Genomic DNA, 21556 nt, shown 5'->3' on the forward strand with positions numbered 1-21556 from the left:
ATTCTTCCTAATCACGAGCTTGTCCGCCTCAAAACTTATGGCGAATCCATTCTTGCTGAGCAAGGTTCCCGAGACCAGGTTCTTCCTCATGTCAGGCACATGCTTCACATTCGTCAGAGTGACCTCACGTCCAGATGTCATCTTCAAAATCACATTGTTGCGTCCTTCAATCTTGGAGACTGCAGTGTTTCTCATCCTACCCTCAGTCATGCTTTTCTGATAGGTGCTGAACATCGCCCTATCGGTGCAAATGTGGTTGGTTGCACCAGTGTCATACCACCATTCCTTGGGGTTGCTGCTTTCAACCATGTTGGCTTCAGTCACCACAGCAACGAGATCCTCCTCAGTGAGATTTTCCTGAGCCTTCTCCTCTTTGATCTTTTTGCGACACTCAACAGTCTTGTGTCCCACTTTGTGGCAGTAGTGACATTTCTCCTTGAACTTCTCCACATTCGCATTGATCTCAATGCCTTTGTTCTTGAAGTTTTTTTCAGAAGCCTTCAGGGCTGCATCAATTTTGGAAGGCTTGGCAGGAGAATTGGCGTGTGTCTTTCCTTTGCCTTTATGCTCAGCCATGTTGACATTGTGCTCCTTAGCAGTAACCTTGTCAGCAGTTCGATTTCTGGATTCCATCTGAAGCCTCATGATGAGCTCCTCGAGCCCCATCTTCTTCTTCTTGTGCTTCAAGTAGTTCTTAAAATCCGCATAGCTTGGAGGAAGCTTTTCAATGAAGCTGAGAGTAGTGAATTTCTCACAGATGGACATTCCTTCAGCAGCGATTTCATGGCAAATGAGCTGAAACGCTTCCACCTGATCCATGATGGGTTTTGAATCCACCATTTTGAAGTCATGGAACTTTGCAACCACATACTTCTGGCAGCCATCGTCCTCACCTCTGTACTTCTTGTCCAGTGATCTCCATAGCTCTTTTCCCGTGGGGATCTCACAGTAGACACGGTACAATGGGTCAATGAGACGACCTAAAATGTAACATTTGTAGATGAAGTCAGAATGCACCCATATGTCAACAGTTGCGAGACTGTGAACATCATCAATCCCGTAAGGAGTAATGGGCTTGTCCTCCAGGATGAACTTGTCCAGCTTCATCGTTGGCAGGAAGAACATCATCTTCTTCTGCACGTTTTGAAGCCTTTGCCATCAAACTTGTCTGGCATCAGTCCTTAAGTGAACACACTAGGGATAGCTGGAGGAGTTTGAACTGCCACCGGACCACTTGCAGTTGCTGAAACTGAACCCGTCTGATAAATACCAACACCGAATAGACTCCGGCGAGTGGTTTCATCAACAACATTTCCCGCAGGGAGGATAGTGCTTGTTGTTGCTCCAGCGGTTGATGATGTGATGTTTCCAACGGTTGCCACAGTTGCATCAGTGGCTGCAACGTTGAGTGGAGTTGTTGTTACATCAGTGGTGTCAATGGGGGTGTTGTTACCGTTCGTCATTTTTCTGTAGAGAAAACATGAAGACGGATTAGTACTCTCATCAACAAATAACATATTATTTTTAAGCAAAAAATAATAGTCTAAAATCGATTAGCAAATCATATCGATATAAGTAACGTTTACAGAAGATCTAGGAAACGTTTCGCGGATAAGCATATAGCAAATCGCAAACATCATTTATGAGATAAGTAAGAAGAATATATCAATAAACGTTTTCGCGGTAGTGCTACAGAGCAAAACGCAAACCGTTATGAGATAAGTAAGAAACATTTCGCGGAAGTGCTACAGAGCAAATCGCAAACATTGTTCCAAAACCCGTTAACAAATCCTTGTTAAACATTTCATAAGACCGTTTTTCAATCCAATCAACCGTTTTAGATAGAAAGCGATTTAGAGTTAAGAATGTAAAAGCCGGATAACCGGACTGAAATAAACGATATAATAAAAGTGATATGTTAAGGAAATAAACGATTGTGAAGAGCTAATACAAGAACGATAAGAAATTGTATTCGCTAATGAACATGGAGTCGAGATATAATCTATTTCCTTAGCTCGAAATAATCGCTCCGTTAATGAGACAGAACTGTACGAATACCGAGTCCCAGGATAGAACCATGACAGACAAATCACGCTTCACTCGTGATCGCCCTATCGAACTATAAACTCTACGAAACACTCTCGTATTTAAGACTTACGCTAAGGAAATTTATGTTGTTAGTTTCGATGTGAAAAGTTGAGAAATGAATGAAGAGGAGGCGAGTATTTAAAGAAGAGAACCGGATTTGATTTTCGAAACTGTTGCACACGTTTAGCGAAAATATCTCTGAAATCTCGGGAGTGGAGAGTTGAGAAACTTTCTCCGCAAGATCTCTCGGACTCGTTCTGATCCATTTCGAACAGACAAACTTCGTGTCGTTTTTAGACAAACTACGTGTCGTTTATTCACGAACGTCATTCTGTTTTTTAGAAATGAAATGGCAAAAATGTAGTGCTTAACTTGGTCCAAAAAGAATTTTTCTTCCACCAAGACCCAAGACCAAACCCGCGCCGAGCCTAGCCTAGCCTGACGGCGGCGGCGGCGCGCGCGTGGAGAGACTTCCTCTCTCCTTGAACCGTTTAACAACTCATAACACATGAGCGCATATATGTTGCTCATCTCCTCTCTACTTCACCGATGTGGGATGTTCTTAAGTTTCATTCATTTAATCCAACAAGGCTTTTTCCATGTAACCCGTAGACCTATTTGTATTCACCTTATGACTTTTATTAATTCAGCCATAAGACTATAATATTAGGCCCAACATGAAGCACCACCAGATACCAATACTCGAGCTCGGTTCAGGATGCAATGTAAGAACGGCTAGCTTAGGTTATTGGTTTTGTGATCTTCTGGTTTAAGAGATCCTGTCCGCAACAAATAATGTGTAGAATTCATTAAATCTGATGATGAATAATAATATTTTAAAGATTTTTTTTTTCTTTTGAACACAATAATATTTTAAAGATACCTTAGGCAATCACTAGTTATGTCTTATGTGTCCCCGGCTGTGCCAGTAGAGGGAACGGTGGTCCTACATCTGCTTGCCGTGCCATCTTTCCCTTCGTTTTTGTCAGATTAAAACTGTATCCAATGACATTGCGTGAAGTCGTGTAAAATTTTGAAAAGGATATGTAAAATTCCTCTAAAATACAAAATGTCCGATAAATATTAATGAATATGATACATTATAAAATTAGTGGGAGTAGCTTACAAAATTTAATACTCTTTTAGTTTCATAATAGATGTTTTAAAAGATTTTTGTTGTTTCATATATGTTCCGATATTTTTATGTTTTTTTAACTTTATTGGAAACTGTGTAGCCAAATAGATATTATAATAATTTATGTAATTGGTTGAATGATTTTTAAATTATATTTTTACAATAACTTTTTTTTTAAAAATATTTTTTTTAATCTTTGTGCACTGAGGTAAAACATCAATTATTGTAAAACAGAGAAAGTATATAATACATTCCAAGCTAACAATAAAAATGTTGACAAAAAAAAACAATAAAAATAATTAACTATTTGATTAGTACAATTAACTCTTTGATGTTTGAAACCTTGTGGTTGACAATAAGGAACTGAATTAGAACGCAACCTGTTGTACCAAACTGAATTATATTGTTTCCGAATATATGTTCGAATGGTGTAGAGGTTCATCGTTCAACCATTTCTGGTTTTACATCATAGCAAAAAATCTGCATGCAAATCTCACCCACTACACATTTGGTGTTGGTTATCCGACATCTGCAACTATTTAATTTAAAATATATTTATCTGTTTTTTTGTAAATATAACATTTTCATTTTTTTTTACTTATAACTTTAAAAATATAAAAACTATCATTGACTATATATTTTTCTTTCTATTTTCTTCATATTATTTTAAATCTATTTAAATTATTGTATTTTTACAACGTGTGTTTAATTATGATGTGTATTATGAAAATATTATAATATAATTTAAATATGTACAGTAGTGGAAGATATATATATATTTCATTAAATTTTAATTTTTTCATATTTTGATTTTTAAAATTTCAGTACCATAATTTTAGTGCAAGATTTATTGTTGTTTATGTATTATATTTCTATATTATGTTGTTTTGATATATTTTACTGTAATTTTTATTATTTAGACATATAATTTTCTTTTGAACTATTCTTATCATTCAAAATTATAATAATTATTTGATCTACTTGATATGCATGCAAAATTCGTTTGATATGCATCTCTCCTGCATGATATGTTTGATCTGCACTTCTTCCACATGATCTGTTTGATCTGCACCGCTTGAACTGCATTTACCATTCGGAACCTATATGTTTTTATTTATGACCATTTATGTTCTCGGAAATGAGTCTATATATTAGTTACTTTCTCTTTTAAGAATTAGTCTAGATTCTTCTATAAACTTGATATATCTGCATTTAATAAAACTCCTTGTATAACATAAAAACTAAAATTAAATCTATAATTGCATTCTTATAAATAATTATGTATTTTATCTTGTCTGATTTATGGAATAATGTATAATCAAATAAATAGCATAATATATTTTTAAAATGCGAAAAGTTCATATTTATTTGAAAATGATACAAGAAAGATTTAGAATAATATTTACAAACATACATTGTACTACTAATTAGTGTAATAAAGATTAACCTATACTTTTTTGTTTCAAAATAATTATTTTTAAAGATTTTTACATCTCATTTATTGAATATTTAATTTACTTAATATTTAATAAACTAACTTTAGTTAATATATTTTGTTTTGCATAAAAATAACAATAAATGTAGTTATAGATGGTCAAATATATTAAAAACATTTGATTTTCATACAGAAATTTAAAAAGGTTATTTAGAATAAAATAAAATAAAATCTGAAATCATAACTTAATAAAACAATTCCCCCCCAAAAAAAAGGTGAAACAAAGGAAACAGTTATTTATTTTTGTTGGGCGTGATGGTCGTCGTAAACCGGAATACTCATTTGGCCTGCGGTGACAGTAATTATTTGGACTCCACCGCCAAAGACCGCACTCATTCTCTCTCGTGACAGATTCTAACTGTTATAAAGACTGTTCTTTTTCTCAATCTTCTCGTGCCTTTGCTTTAGTTATCTCTTCATTTTCCATTTCTCAAACTCAATTAGCTCTTACTTTAAATTAAAAGCTTTTTTCCTACCAGAAAATGGGAAACTGTCAAGCGGTGGACACTACCAGAATCGTGATACAACACCCAAATGGTAAAGAAGAAATGCTAAGCTGTCCAGTTTCTGCTAGCTATGTGATGAAGATGAATCCTGGCCATTGTGTTGCTCTTCTCATCTCCACCACCGCTCTCTCTGCCTCTCCCGGTCATGGAGGACCTCTTCGGCTCACCAGGATTAAACTCCTCCGTCCCACAGAGACGCTTGTTCTTGGCCACGTCTACAGACTCATCACCACCAAAGGTACACTCCAAACTTTATATTGTTGTATTCGATTTCATATTCAACTCTATCTCATAGTTGTAGTAGAACTTTGCTCAAGTCTTAACTCAAAAATAAAAAGACTAGGGGTTTTGTATATATATGTTACTCTCTTTTAGTCTCATGTAACCTCTGAAACTATTTATTGGTCCTTTCCAGACTTTAGATCAAACTTTATTCCTGTTAAGTCTGCTGTAATTTTTAAGCAAAAAAAAAGTATGTTGTAATTAGATTGTATCAGAACAATTGTAATGTATACGATTACTGAGTCAAGAGTCTTGTGTGAATGCATTGGTAGCCTGTCCAACATATGTTGGATGCTTTTCTGGATGGGGCCTAATCTACAATTTTGAAACTTGTTGGGTAAATTTCAGAGGTTATGAAAGGCTTAATGGCGAAGAAATGTTCCAAGTCGAAGAAAGAAGGTAAGATGTCGGAAGATAAGGTAGCGATGGTGAAAGCATTTAGCTCGAACAAGCTTGACAATGAAGATCAGGTAATATATGACTTTTTAATATTGATATTTTTAATTATAGTTCGGTGGATGACTTCTTGGTGAGAATTGGCTTTAACTTGAATGAAAGCTGTCTATGGCTGCAGATGAAAAAGCAAGAGAAAGAAAGACCACTAAGAATCTCAAGATCATGGCAGCCTTCTCTTAAAAGCATAGCGGAAGGAGGTTCAAGCTGAAGAAAGTCTAAAACTTTGGGGAACATTCAAAAGAACCTTTGACAAAAGCTGGTCCCTTGTAATGTGTGAAATTAAAGTGATAAATTTGGACGCAATCATTCATTTATTTGACCGAAGACTCTAGTTGCAGGATAAAATAACAAATTTCGTCTGAGAAAGAGTTACAATCAAAGAACGAAAGCATCAAGCGTTTGATGCTTTGAGCCGATCATTTATCACTCCTTCTGTTTCATAAATATAATATCTCCATTTCATATTAAATGTCGTTTTAAAAAAAATTTTTGTTACAAAATAAGTGTCGTTTTCGATTTTCAATTAAAATTTATTTTTTTATTGTTTGAAATATGGTTAGGTGTATAAGTAATAGTATTTTTTTATAGGAGATGTACAAAATTAATTGTTTTTTTAATCCGTGTGCCGAAATCTAAAACGACACTTATAATGAAACAGAGGAAGTATAAGTTATGAAACAATTTTTTTAGGCAGCTTTTATCATTTAATAGTAATAAAGTGTACATTTCAATTAAAAAAATATTAAATTTTATAATTTTAAAATGATATATATATATATTAGAGTCCTATTTTAATGTTTTATTAATATGCGTAACTCTTTAAAACATACGAATTTTAAAACTGAAGAAAAATATTTATAATTCTAAAACGTTTACAAATTGAATAGATCTATAAGATGGTTTGTGAGTTGAATATTTTGATCATCGCATATTTTCTTTTCTCTCTTTTTGGTCTTAACATGTTTTCTATTTTCGTTTCTATGTTGCTTGTGGGATAACTCCAGCATTACATGTTGACCATTAAATTCAGTTTCATGCTATAGACGTTACAAAAGAAAAGAGAAATCTAAACCGGTTGTAGAAAAAATTCTTGTTGTATTTGAAGAGACTTCTTTGTATTCAAAGATACACTATGCATTTTTTAAATATTATGTTAAATTACTCAAAAACACTTTGTACAACAAGTGTTACTAGTGCTTAAAATCCAAAATAATAGAATGTTATAATATAAAACATAGGATTAAAGCCTTATGAAAAAACCACTCGTAGGATTATGTACTTTTGATCACCTATTTTCAATATGGATGAGCATCTGTTCCGTAACGTAACAGACCATTGAACCTATCAAATTTGGTGATGCTCCATGGTGTTGCTGATATGAAATAAGTTCAATCTTACATATCGATGTAATACCTAAAGTGTCAATCCAATTCTTAAAGACTTCGAACAATGGAAATACAGATATAAGCAATCAAATTGCAATGAATTGGATTCAAGTAACAAGCAATGACTCAAACTCAAGAACACTAAGTAACTAATCAAGCTTTTAACCAGTAAAACGAGGAGAACTCATCAATATATACATTTTCTATTAGGTGATTAAGATCCAAGTTAAGATAGGACAACAATAAAAATGATTAAAGGCTCCATCGTTATAGGCTTCACTGACTAATGTTAAGATGGCAAGCAAACAATAAACTAATTGGTATGTTAATGATTTGATATTCGCTAAAAATAAAACTCTCTCGAACAGTTAAAGGCTTCACCGGCTCCTAGTAGCTCCGGCGTTGGTTCATGGTGTCGGAGGCGCGTCTTCTCCCCCTCCCTTCCTCTTTGTCTTTTCGTTCCTTTCAACTGTTCCTCTCCATCGTTGATATGATCCCATTGAGTGTCAATGGTTACATAGATATTCAGGTATTATATGTGAAAAAAGAAGAAGACAGAAAGTCAAAAATTACAATGTGCGAATTAAATATTTAAGACCCACAATAGAAAGAAGTCTACCGACGTGGACACCTAAAAGTGTCCCACTATTTATATGATTAGTTAAGATTTCAGTGGCTTTCAATCCAATTTCTTGTACATTCCGACCTCAAACCGTCCTATGTGATAGAGTAATATCTTTTCGTCCCTCATTTTATTGTGGTTAGGGCCTCTTGGTTATGATATGGATGAGTTTCTCTTCATCGGTGTGGCTAGAGCTGTTGTGATCTTCATTCAAGTAAGCTGCATGTTAAAATAACTGGGAGACACCGACGATTATGTAGAAAGAGAGCTAAATAGTGGATCACCAAGGTCCATATATCTCCAAAACACTCTTGAACCTGTAAATATTCTAAAAAAATTCCAAAACATAATAAATAGTTCCTAAAACACCTATATACACCATGGATAAAAACATGTAAAATCCATGGTGTATCAGATCTTCATTCAAGTAAGTTGCATGTTGAATCAATGGGGAGACACCGACGATTATGCAGAAAGATAGCTCAATGGTGGATCACCAAGGTTCGACAGAGATGAGACGGTTAATCTGATTAGTCATTGCTTGATTTTCTCTATTCCATCTCACTGTTACACGTGTTGGTTTGCATGCTTATCGATTTGGCTAAATTAATCAGTTAATTGGGTTAACAACACACATTATATTTTTGTCATTGATTTGTAATTAGGGTTGCGACATTTAACCGGAATCGAATACCCGAACCGGTTCGCCTCTATTTCGTTATTATTTTAGCTGATGTACATTGTTTAAATAACCATGGATATCGGGTTTAGTTTTTATCCAGAACCGATCTGATACTCGTTTAAACCGAATTCTATGTTTAAAACACACATAATTTGTATCTTTTGAGAGTTAAACATGGGTTGGAAAGCAGAGCATGGGCTGGACCACTAGACTACTTCAACTTTGTTGTAATTACCTATATTTTTTTAAATAAAATAGAAAATATAATATCTTGGGTTTAAATTGCCTATCTAAACCCATTCGGAACCAGCCTAACCAATCCGAATCCGAACCAAAATTCTACTAAATACTATTTGGATACAATTTCTCTATAATCTATATATCTGAAACCGAAAGGTCCTATCCAGAACCGATCCGAGTACCTGAGGTCCTAGCTCTGGAAATTGTAACTCATGAATAATGGATTGACTTCCCATTTGTGTGTGTGTGTTTTGGGCTTATTTTCATGAAAAAAGAAAAGAATGACCTTTTCAATGAATTTTCCAGTCAAATCTCCCTAGTTGGGTTTCAAATTGATACATAAGTGATCCATCCCGCAAGTTTTTGTCGGAAAACACCAAAAGAAAAAAATGCATTGCTATCCTTGGAAGAGTGTAATAAGGAGACCATGCGTCTCACGTGTTCTTTCTCTGAGACATTTTACCAAACACTTTCCAGGCGCAAAATCGAACACCTTTTTCCGCACTAGATTTCACTCCAACACCCACGCCGATGTCTCCGTAAGCACGACAACGTCATGTTTCAAAAGCCTCGGTTCCACCCAGCAAAACCAAATCCAACTCTACGTCGATACCCTTCTTCGATGGAACCAGGTCTTTCGCTTTCGCTCTCTCTCTAATACAAAACGAAGCTACGATTTTGCTGGAATTAGCTAGTTGGGTTTTGTCTCTATTTCAATTGGGATTAAAGTTTTGTTTGTGGGCTTGAATTGGTGAAATGTGCAGAAAATGAATCTTACGGCAACTAAAGAAGCTGATGAAGTCATGGAGAGGCATATTGAAGATTCTCTTGCGATATTGCCTCCTATAAAGACTTGTTACAACTTGCAGTCCAATGAACAAATCAGTTTAATTGATGTTGGAAGTGGTGCAGGCCTTCCTGGGTTGGTTCTAGCAATTGCTTGTCCAGGTGCTCTTTAAGCTCAAACATGATTATGTTGTATTTCTAGATTAATTGAAAAAGCCAACTTCTTTGTATTCAGATTGGAGAGTTACTCTACTGGAGTCTATAAATAAGCGTTGCGTTTTCTTGGAGCACGTCGTTGCTGTCACCGGGCTTACAAATGTTAAAATCGTAAGGGGCAGAGCAGAGGTATAGTTTTATCCCTCTTTTATATTTATGATGAGTTTCTGCAATAAGCATTATTGTCACGTTGTTATATTTGTATTATGCTTTTGTGACACAATAGCTGGTAAGGTGGATTATGAATTATATTGACCAACTTTTGTTGTAGAACAGAGTTGTGGGCACGATGTTATGTACAGAGAGAAGTTTGATGTGGCTATTGCAAGAGCTGTCGCGGAGATGAGAGTCTTAGGTACGTTTGTCACAACTTTTCAAGTAGAAAAGTAGCTGCTTATTAATTGGTCAAAGTGGTTTTGAGTTGTTTGTCATAAATTTTCAGCTGAATATTGTCTTCCTCTGGTTCGGATTGGTGGATTGTTTGTGGCTGCTAAGGGTCATGACCCTAAGGTCAGACTTCTCATTAAGTGTTTTCCTTTGTAGATTGATTTCCTTATAACCTAAATGCTTCATGGAATAATTTATAAACAGGAGGAAGTTGAAAATGCAGAAAATGCGGTTCGCATGTTGGGTGGTTCCATATTACAAATTAGTCCAGGTGTGTTTTCTTTTGGCCTCTATATGCTCACAAGTCGCAAGTTTATCCGAATACACCTAACCATCTCTCATTATAATATATCAAAGACTAAATACAGTTTTAAACTTTAGCGAAAATGCAAAAATGATACCTACACAAGAGAAAACCTTGTTATCTTGCCAACGCTGATACCATATGGTAAAAAAATAATCGAACTTGTACTCTTAATGTTAGCCTAATGATTTAGATTTAAATAGAAATTTATGTCGGGATGATATGATTTGTGATGAATTAGTAGAAACAAAGTGTTTCTTGAGACAGGAACTTGGCATTTTGATAAGATTTTGGTATTACCAGGAGAACTTTCAACAGAATTACGGATATATTATATATCTTTTAAAGATTAAAGATATTTTGTTTTTTTATATCTGCTTGTTTAGAAAGATTTTTTTTTGTGTGACAATATGTAGTGGATTCACATAGCCCATATGGACAACGAACAACTGTTATCTGTCGTAAAGATCATTCCACCCCACAAAAGTATCCACGTGAAGCAGGTACTCCTTCTAAATTACCTTTGTAAAGATGTCTCATCACTTTCTTTTTAACCTTGATTTGTAAAACAATCTGAAAAGCAATATTTATAAAACTTCCTTTGGAGTTTCAGTTATGTAGACATGGCCTCTGACTGAAAAAAACATACTCTTTTCTTAAAATAATAGTACTGATTCTTTTACATTATTTCCATATAAAATGATGCTATTTGTTCGAGAGTTCAGTCCAAATTCCCTGTTACAACAAAGGTGACCAAGCATTAGTAGAAAAACTAGTTTGTCACATGCTCATGGGACCATGACCTATTATATAACATAACATTTCTTAACTACCGAATTTGTTAGCCTATAGAACTGTAACAACTGTTATATATGTTTGTTTTGAATTTGAGGGGTTGAAACATGTTAGTGCTAAGTCCAAATCAAAAGCCAGCAAATTATTTACAATCTCTCATCTCTTTGTGACTGCTCTGCTTGTTAATGTGTATGCAACTGGAAGTAAAAAGGTATATTACCTATTATAATAAGAGAAACAATAATGTTGAAAATGGCATTTGGCAATATGACTTAGATACCTAACTTATCCGTGTCTAGTTTTATTTAATCACGTCAAAATTTGGAGAATATTAAAAGAACCCACAATGTTGAAACCAAATGAGAATAGGATATATATTGTATGACATCAGATCCCCACTATGTAGACATGTGCTTTTTTTGTTGCTTCTTTGTATTCGTTTCCTTGCTCGTAATTATATACTCTGTTGTCCAGTAAACTTTTTTTTGGCTTTTTAGTGGATAGGATTGGGTATTGAAGTTAGGTATCCGACATAAAATCCAATTTTGTTACATAACGAACTTTATTTATTGATTAAACCAATACATTATCATAAAGAACACAAGTGCTCATAAAAGAGAGCACAAAATATCGACAATGGGCATTCCTTGCTGACAAATCCGCACTGCATTTATCGATTACACAAAAATATATTCAAATAGAGATGTAAACAATTTTGTTTTGAATGGTTTTATGATGTTGTGGTTTGTATGAGCAGTTAATGTAAGCCGTTCAAAGTAAAAGCAGTTAATGTAAATATATTTAAATAGAGATGTAAACAATTTTGGTTATCCGAATGGGGTTATGATGTTTTGTTTTGTACTGTTGACAAGGAAAAACCATCTAAGCGCTTCTATATGTGCGAACAATTTTTGGAGTTCCTTGTGCAAGTTTCCTCTTGCATCTCTATGATCCTCCTTTCGTTTCATTTTATTCCTTGTTCTAAATTTTTTACATATATTTAAAAAAAAAACATTTATGTTATACCTTAATTAATACACATAATTAATACACAGTATTATTTGATTATGTTAATTAATAAATTAAAAGAATAAGGGTAAAATTGGAAAACTATCAAATAAATGTATTGAAAACATAAAAGGACATTTAAATGAAAATAAATGTTAAACTTTACAATGACAATTAAAATGAAACGGAAAAAATATTAATCTAATAATCTTTTGATTTTGGTATTCTAAATTAAGCTTTTACTTTCCTTTTATTTTTCTGCACAAAAATAAAATTATTCATGAAATATTTACATTTCTATCTAAGTTTGTCACTTTAATAAAGATATATATAGAGCAAAATCTATATTCGTTTTAAATCTACTTACAATATTGTGTACATGATAAAATTGGAGCAAACAAAAAAATCAAAAAGATGTTTAAAGCTAATACCATGAAGTTATGTCTTTTCCCGTAATTTGTCTCGCTATAAACAATACCGAATAGACAATCTACTTGTCCCCTTTTGGATAATTTTATATGCTATTGCACTAATATAATAGACTTCTTTAGCAAAGATTTTATAGCTACTTGGTTTGATTAGATTCTGGTGAGACCAAATTGCTAAGAATTAGATTTTTTAAACATGTACTGGAAACAGGGGACTCGCAGTCAACTCGAGTTTATGGTTTAATAGAAGCTCTGTTCTTTTATTCAAGTAACATACTCATCTCACACATTCCACACATTCATTTATTATCCCAAAACATAAACTCATCAAGAAAACGGATCAACATATATTAACAGAGGAAACAAATTACTAACATCAGCCACATATTTTGTATCCCATCCAACTTAATTTATTTTAAAACTTTTTATAAGGCTGGTTCCAAAATCTCCCAAACCTTAACTTGAGAGTCAAGTCCTCCACTGTAAATGTGATAAGAAGCCTCTGATTGTGTACCGGAATCACGTATGGCTCCGGTTAAGCATTTAACTGGTCCTCTGTGCCCCTCCAACACAGCCAGGCACGAATAATCCTCCGAAGAACATTTCCACAGCCTCACTGTCTTATCTGCAGAGCCACTACAGACTATGTCTGAAACAACCGCAAGGCAAAGAACAGACTCTGTGTGACCTCTTAGCACTCCAGCAACAGCAACGTGTCCACCTTCGTGGTCTCTTTCCCACACCAATATTGATCCGTCAGATCCACCCGAATACAACAGATTGTAACTGCTTAACGCCAACGCGTTAATACCCGAATCATGGTCTGACAATGTTGCAACCAAATAATGTTTCTTCTTTTTCTTTTTCTCCTCATCGAGGTTCTTCCTCCACACTTTAATTTTCCGGTCAGAAGACCCTGTGTATATATCTCCATTCTCGGACAGCTCAACAGCATTGATTGCATCGTCGTGGGCGTTTGTAATGGACTCTAGGCATTTAAAATCGGTGGTTCGCCAGATCTTGAGCGTCCGGTCCCATGAGACAGAATAGAGTAGTGCTCCATCTCTTGATAACGCTAAACCCGAAACCGCGTCTACATGGTGAACCCAAGAAGCTTTCTTGTGCCTCCTTATTTGGACTTGGTTGTTAGGCATCAAACACTTTGCCAAACGGTCACTCATCGTTGGCATCGTTGCTAAATGCATGTACTTTTTATTACTGGCTTCTGCCTCTTCAACGACGTCTTTTATCTTCCAGACACGTATCTTCTGATCTTGGTGTGCTGTGAAGAGTTTATCAGCCAATATTACCAATGACTTCACTGCTCCTCCGTCTCCTCTTTCTCCTGTTATCACATCGCCGTTGCTTGACGCTTCGGCTAATGTTTCCAACGTGCTTGCATTCCACAATCTTACAGCTCCATCGCTGGAGCCTGTGTAAAGTCTCTTTCCTGCAAGGGTTAGAGATGAAATGTAAGAGGATGTGTGACCGACAAGAGTAGCGATACATTGATGAAGTGCCTGCGAAATAGATATTTGATGATCTTCATGAGACCAATCTCCTTCTTCTTGAGTTCCGTGGCACCGTATCATATTGTTTCTTATGAAGGAATATTTGAATTGATTTATTGAACAACTTACCAAAGTTTGTAGAGTTTTTATACAGAGGAAAAAAGAAGATTGGTGCATAGAAAGGATACAGTTTGGGGGAAAGTAGTCGTGGAAACAACAATTGGCTCCAAGACTTGGACTATTCTTAATACTTATCAATTTGGACCCTTTACAATTGTGAGCAAATAAGAAAACGAAAAGAATAATGTGACGGGAGGGTGAGTAGGATGCAATATATATTTTAAATGTTCTATATATATTTGCACAATCTTGTTTGGTAGATTCCTTTCTCACAAAAAGTGGAGAAAAAAAGTTAAAAGTATGACCCTATAGTATTATTTACAAGCTAGAGACTAGAGTTGGGATGTGCTCCATGCGTTGTGACTTGTCTGACACCTGCTATTTTCTTAGACGCGAATATGAATATGATCTTACAGTAGATGTGGTAAAAAAAAAAAGAGAGAAAATGGTCTCGAATAGCAAAAAAAGGAAAATACAAAGGAAAATACAAGTTTTTGTTTACGAGCTAGCATTTAATATAAATGGCTAAAATCACCAAAATAAGTTTCTTTAAAAAGATAAAAAGATATATATATATATATATATATATTTCTGTTTAAGGATTGAAAATTTTCTTTTCAAAAAAATTCACGAAATTCTTTTTTTCAGCTTTTTTTTTGTTGGAAAACTTTTTTTCAGAAAACCTTTTTTTGCTATTCTTTTTTTCAAACTCTCTTTTTTTCTCAAAACAATTTAAAAAACTCTTTTGAATGTATATATATATATATATATATACATATATCATGAATTTGGGTTTATGAAGACTTTCTAAATAAGTATAATATCTTTTTAAAATTTAGTAAGATATTGATAAATATATATATACTAGATGATTTTCCAGTGCTCATGCACGGGTATAAATATTTATAAAATAAATATATTATAATAATTTATTAATAATTTATTTTAAATTTTTAATTATTCTGTTATTTATATTGTAATAAACATACATGGTTTATTTTAAATAGCATTATATTATTTTAATTAGACGTATAATTTTGGATATATAATATCTCGACTGTTTGGTTATTATTTAGATATATTAGATAACATTTACTTTTTTGATTCAACTAAGATACTTTTATTATACATATTAAAATTTTGATTACTTTTTTTTTGTTTTCATGTAGTTTGATTTTTGTCTTAGATTTGTATATATATTCTAGTAAGATTTTGTATAATTTAATATATGTTGTTTTAAGAATCAAACAGTAAAAGTAAACTAAAGTGTTGATTGATTCAAATTTCCATAAATAAATATAACAGTGATACTTAATTGTAATAGTTGGTTAATATATGTATAATATTATTTGAGAATTTCGTATTAAGTTAATAATATTTTGAGTTGCCTACAATTTATATGTATAATAATATTACTATAAATAAAAATATATTATTTTTTATTTAATGTTTGACTTTGTGTAAAAAAATTGGATTGGTCTAGTTACTCATTTGTGGGTATATTGTGTTACATGTATTCCATCAAATTTAGTATAACTATTTCTATCTAATTCAACCAAATTATATTTATTGTATTCATTGCATTAGTTTGGTTTTCATCTTAGATGTGTATATATATTTATGAATTGGCTATCTGTAATTTGTAAATATCCCCACGACTATGTTAATTTTATAGGATTTAGTAGTTTGGTATATGTTAATTTTCAAAAAATAGAATTACAAAAATAAAGTGATGATAGGTACAAAATTTCATAAAAACATAACTGATACATTCTAAAAAGGAATAATAACTCTTTACTTTACATTAATATCAATATTACTTTTCTAAACTTTCATTTTTATGAAATCACATTAAATATAAAAAATATTTCGTTTTAAGTTTTATAAATATTTTATTTATCATATATTTTATTTGAAAAATATAAAAGGGAACATAAAAAAAGAAAGATTATATTAAATTTTATTCATTAAAGATATCTTAGTTTATGTTATTTAAATTATTTTGTAATAATTTGAGAAATGATTGATTTAAATAAAATGCTTAATACTTTCAAAATATATATTATGTTGTTTAAAATTATTTATTTAAAAAGAAGATTATTTCTTTACTTTAAAATCAAGACTGTTTTTTGAACTTTCCTTATTATGAATTACACTATATAAAAAATACATTTTGTCAACGAAATATTTATACCAATAACAATTAAATATTTATAGCTCATGCACGGATATAAATTTTTATAAAATTAATATATTATAATAATTGATTGCTATTTATTTTAAATTTTAAATTAATTTATAATTTTTGTGCATGATTAATATTAATAATATTACATTACTTTAGTTAGACATATTATTTTAGATATGTTATATCTAGTCGATTTTGTTTACAGTCAATTTAGTTATCATTTGAGTATATTCGATTGCATCTATTTTTCTGAATTCAACTATTAAATATTTTATTCTAAATATATTAAAATTTTCATTAATTTTCTTATTTGCATTTAGGTTGGTTGTTATATTAAATATGTAAATATATTTTAGGAAAATTATGTATACCTTAAGATAGATTGTGCCTAGAATAAAATAAAAAATAAACTAAAGTGTCTGATTCCAAATTACATAAATTAATATAAAGATAATACTCTAAAGTCTCATGTATATATATAAGTACTTACATAAATAACTCATACATTTTTGGAAATTCATGAACATATATCAATATTTACAATAATTGAAATATTTTATAAATTCTAAATAATTTTATGCCTTAGATTTATTGAACGGTAAATTGAAATTTATTTTAAATAATTTTAAATTTGATTTTGTATCTTGATTATATATTAAGTTCTACAAACATAAAAAATTTAAAAGCAAATTATATATTAAGAAAACATATAATTTTAATAATGAAAAATATAATATATCTCACTCGTTAAAGTATATAGTGTTATGCTATTTTAAAATATTATGTAATTATTTGATTTGCTTTGGTATTCACATTATATACAAATATATATTTTCATATAAGAAAATATAGATATAAAGAAACTATTTTATTACTTGAAAATTATATTTTCTGTTAATTATAAATATGTTTAATGGAATATTACTATTTTTGAACTTTCCTTTTTAATAAAATCTCTATTATATATACATATATTTTCGTTTTTAAATTTGCTTTTTAAACTCTATAAATATTTCTTTTTATTATATATGTTATTTGGAAAATTTTAAAAAGGAAACTGAATAAAAAATTAATAATAGTATTTAAATGTAATATTTTTAATTCACTAAAGGTATCAGTGTAATCAACCGTCGTGAGAGTTAACGTGAGCGCGACACATAGGAAACTGGCTTCTCAAATAATATTATAGAGATTATTTGATTTGCTTTGGTATTCACATTATATACAAATATATATTTTCATATAAGAAAATATAGATATAAAGAAACTATTTTATTGCTTCAAAATTATATTTTCTGTTATTTATTTTTAATGGAATGTTACTATTTTTGAACTTTCCTTTTTTGTGAAATCTCTATTATATATACTTATATTTTCGTTTTTAAATTTACTTTTTAAACTCTATAGATATTTCCTTTTTATTATATATGTTATTTGAAATTTTTTTAAAAAGAAACTGAATAAAAAATAAATAATAGTATGTAAACGTAATATTTTTAACTCACCAAGGGTATCAGTGTAATCAACCATCGTGAGAGTTAACGTGAGAGCGACACATAGAAAACTGACTTCTCAAATAATATTATATATATATATATATATATATATATATATATAATATTTTCATAAAATTTAGGAAAACTTTCATATGTGTATTTAAAAATACATTCTTAAATGTGTATTCAAGAAGACATTCATCAAAATATATTTACGAATATTTCACTAAATTTTATTTATATGTATATTTAGTAAGATATTCTTAAATATGTTCAAAATCTTGCTAAAATATTTTTGAAAGGCCTTTCTGAATATTATATCTAATTTTTTTATAACAATATTATACATATTTTAAAGAATATTCATAAATTTTAAAAGATGTTATATATTGAGTAATATTTTCTTAAATATGTATATAAATCAAATTCAAAAAGATGTCAACTACATTTGAGAAAAACTTTCTAGATATCCGTCTGAGTTATATTAAGAAGTCTATTTACACATTTATGAAAGCATTCATGAATTGGGAAAATAAATTTACAAAGTTAAGAAGATATCATACACATCTAAAAAATTCTTTGTAATTTATTTTAGAGATTTTTTTCTAAAAGAAAGATTTCCTAAAAGAAGTTATTAGTGAGTTTAGAAGACAAAAGCTTAAAAAGCTATTAGTGAGTTTTGGGCTTAAAAATAAACAGATAGTAAAATTGCTATAAATCAATAATGTAAAGATGAGAACAACTATTATTTATAAAGTATCAACATATAGATAATTAATAATTATTTATTTATGGAGATTTTTCATATTCTTCAAAAGTATCTTTCAATTGATCTACATAACAAAATTTTAGATGAATTTATTTCATAAAATATTTGTATAGATTTGAAATTCTGATTACTAATATTGATATCATTCGTAAAATATATTTAATGGATTTTTGGATTATTCATATAAAATGATATGTATTAGATGTTCAAGTTTATAAGAAATTATACTATTGATATTAATGATTAATTAAAATAAATAGTAGAATTATTCATAACAAGTAATTATTTCATCTTGAACTCTTCAAAATTTAAAATACATATAAAAACACATGAAGTAAAATCTATACTATTATTTGAGACGTGAATTTGCTTATTTGCCATGTTCTCCATGATTTTAGGTTGATTCATTAGTTTTAATAAACAACTAGAGCTTGACCGTAAATCCACACAGTGTTATTTTTATAGAATAAACATATATGAATGTTATTTTTATAGAATAAACATATATGAATTTTTTTACAACACAAACATGTAATGATTGCAAACACATACGTTCGTACAGGTATTTGTTCAATTTGTAATATATAATATTTATGATAAATCGACGGTTATTGTAAAAATTGGTTAGAAAATAATCCGGTTAGAGAATTATTGTAAGTTTGGTTAGAGAATATTCTAACAAAATGAAGAATTTGTGATTAATTAAGAGAGAAATACTTTTTGGATTAGACATGTTTTATATGAATTACAGATGGATCATTAATTACTAAACGGATGAGCAATATAGATGGGTCGTAGAAAATAGATTAAAAGTGTAGATATTCTTGCAATACGAGGATAAATATAAGGTCATATTTCATTTTTTTAAATAAACAAAATTATAAGCATATTGGTATCCCCTATATATTAATTGGGAATCATTTGAAAAATTAGAATCTTAATTTTATATTAATTAAAAAAACCCCAAATCCTAGGTGGCATTCTAAATGCCTTCTAAATTCAATTTCAAAGAATTCTATAGCATCTAATATAAAATATAGTTTAATCTAATGGTGTCACATTATTCCATAATTATATAACACTAGAGAACATTATATTAACCAAAAATATTAGAAGTATGTATTCTTTCCTTAAATAAAAGTTACAGAGTTACCTAATATGATTTACATATAAATAGCAATTAATGATTATGAATAATAAAGATTTGATAACAATTTTTGCATCCTTCTTCATTTTTGTTTAAATTTATATTATTAAAAAAAATTAAACAATCACATTAACCATATAATAAAAAATTATATTTTTTCTTATATGTTATATTTTGAATATTTTAAAATGACTTTAAATTACCAAAATGAGAAAACCTTATATGTTATTTTTTTTAAAACGATTTTAAAATACAAAAAATAAGGACACCTTATATGTTATATTTTTCTTATATATTAGAATTTTCTTATACGTTATATTTTGAAATTTTTTAAAACAATTTTAAATTACAAAAATGTAAGTTTTCCTTAAATATACGACTAAAAACATTAAAATGACATATATCAATTCGATGGTTGATTTGAAAGGTTTCAAAACCATATGGAAGATAAAAGTCAAAATAATTTAATTGTGGAAACAATACTGTTCATTTTTTTCAAGAATGTATTCGAGAAAAAAAATAAGGTTTTTATGTCATAATTTGTTTAATGTCCACTAGAGAACATTATATTAACCTAAAATATAAGAAGTGTGTATTCTTTCCATAAATAAAAGGTACGGAATTACCTAAAATGATTTACATATATATGACAATTAAAGATTATGAATAATAAAGATTTGATAACAATTTTTGCATCCTTCTTCATTTTTGTTTAATTTTGTATTATTAAAAAAATAAACAATCACATTAACCATATAGTAAAAAAATTAGATTTTTTCTTATATGTTATATTTTGAATTTTTTAAAATGACTTTAAATTACAAAAATAAGGAAACCTTATATGTTATATTTTTTTTTTTAAAAACGACTTTAAAAAATAAAAATGAGGACACCTTATATGTTATATTTTTCTTATATGTTCGATTTTTTCTTATATGTTATATTTTGAATTTTTTTAAAACGACTTTAAATTACAAAAATGTAAGTTTTCCTTAAGTATACGATTAAAAAACATTAAAATGACATGTATCAGTTCGATGGTTGTTTTGAAAGCTTTCAAAACCATATGTAAGATAAAAGTGAAAATAATTCAACTGTGAAAACAATACTGTTCACTTTTTCAAGAATGTGTTCGAGGAAAAAAATAAGATTTTTATGTCATAATTTGTTTAATGTCCACTAGAGAACATTATATTAACCTCAAATATAGGAAGTGTGTATTCTTTCCCTAAATAAAAGCTACAAAATTACCTAATATGATTTACATATATATGGCAATTAATGATTATGAATAATAAAGATTTGATAACAATTTTTGCATCTTTCTTCATTTTGTTTCATTTTATATTATTAAAAAAAAACAATCACATTAACCATATAATAAAAAAATTAAAATTTTCTTATATGTTATATTTGGAATTTTTTAAAATGACATTAAATTACAAAAATGAAGAAACCTTATATATTATATATTTTTTTTAAACGACTTTAAAATACAAAAATGAGGACA

General features: G+C 30.0%; 3 protein-coding genes across 3 annotated transcripts; 2 read left to right on the forward strand and 1 right to left on the reverse strand.

Annotated features, from left to right (window-relative positions):
* Window positions 1-5197: 5197 nt before the first annotated feature.
* LOC106332801 lies at window positions 5198-6286 on the forward strand (the record flags this gene model as incomplete). Its single annotated transcript, XM_013771293.1, is given in 3 exon segments — window positions 5198-5462; window positions 5855-5976; window positions 6081-6286. Coding segments are annotated over 3 exon segments (474 nt in total). The 3' UTR covers window positions 6171-6286.
* A 2915-nt stretch (window positions 6287-9201) lies between these two features.
* On the forward strand, window positions 9202-11247 carry LOC106332349 (ribosomal RNA small subunit methyltransferase G). Its single transcript, XM_013770819.1, has 7 exons — window positions 9202-9523; window positions 9656-9839; window positions 9913-10022; window positions 10170-10248; window positions 10336-10403; window positions 10485-10551; window positions 11001-11247. The coding sequence occupies exons 1-7, from the start codon at window positions 9281-9283 to the stop codon at window positions 11111-11113; spliced, it is 864 nt and encodes a 287-aa protein (XP_013626273.1). The 5' UTR covers window positions 9202-9280; the 3' UTR covers window positions 11114-11247.
* A 1949-nt stretch (window positions 11248-13196) lies between these two features.
* On the reverse strand, window positions 13197-14599 carry LOC106333027 (F-box/WD repeat-containing protein sel-10). The gene has a single exon (XM_013771514.1). It carries the CDS (start codon window positions 14501-14503, stop codon window positions 13241-13243), a length of 1263 nt encoding a protein of 420 aa, XP_013626968.1. The 5' UTR covers window positions 14504-14599; the 3' UTR covers window positions 13197-13240.
* Window positions 14600-21556: the final 6957 nt, after the last annotated feature.

This window comes from Brassica oleracea, chromosome C3 (genome assembly GCF_000695525.1).
Source record: "Brassica oleracea var. oleracea cultivar TO1000 chromosome C3, BOL, whole genome shotgun sequence".
Lineage (NCBI taxonomy): Eukaryota > Viridiplantae > Streptophyta > Magnoliopsida > Brassicales > Brassicaceae > Brassica > Brassica oleracea.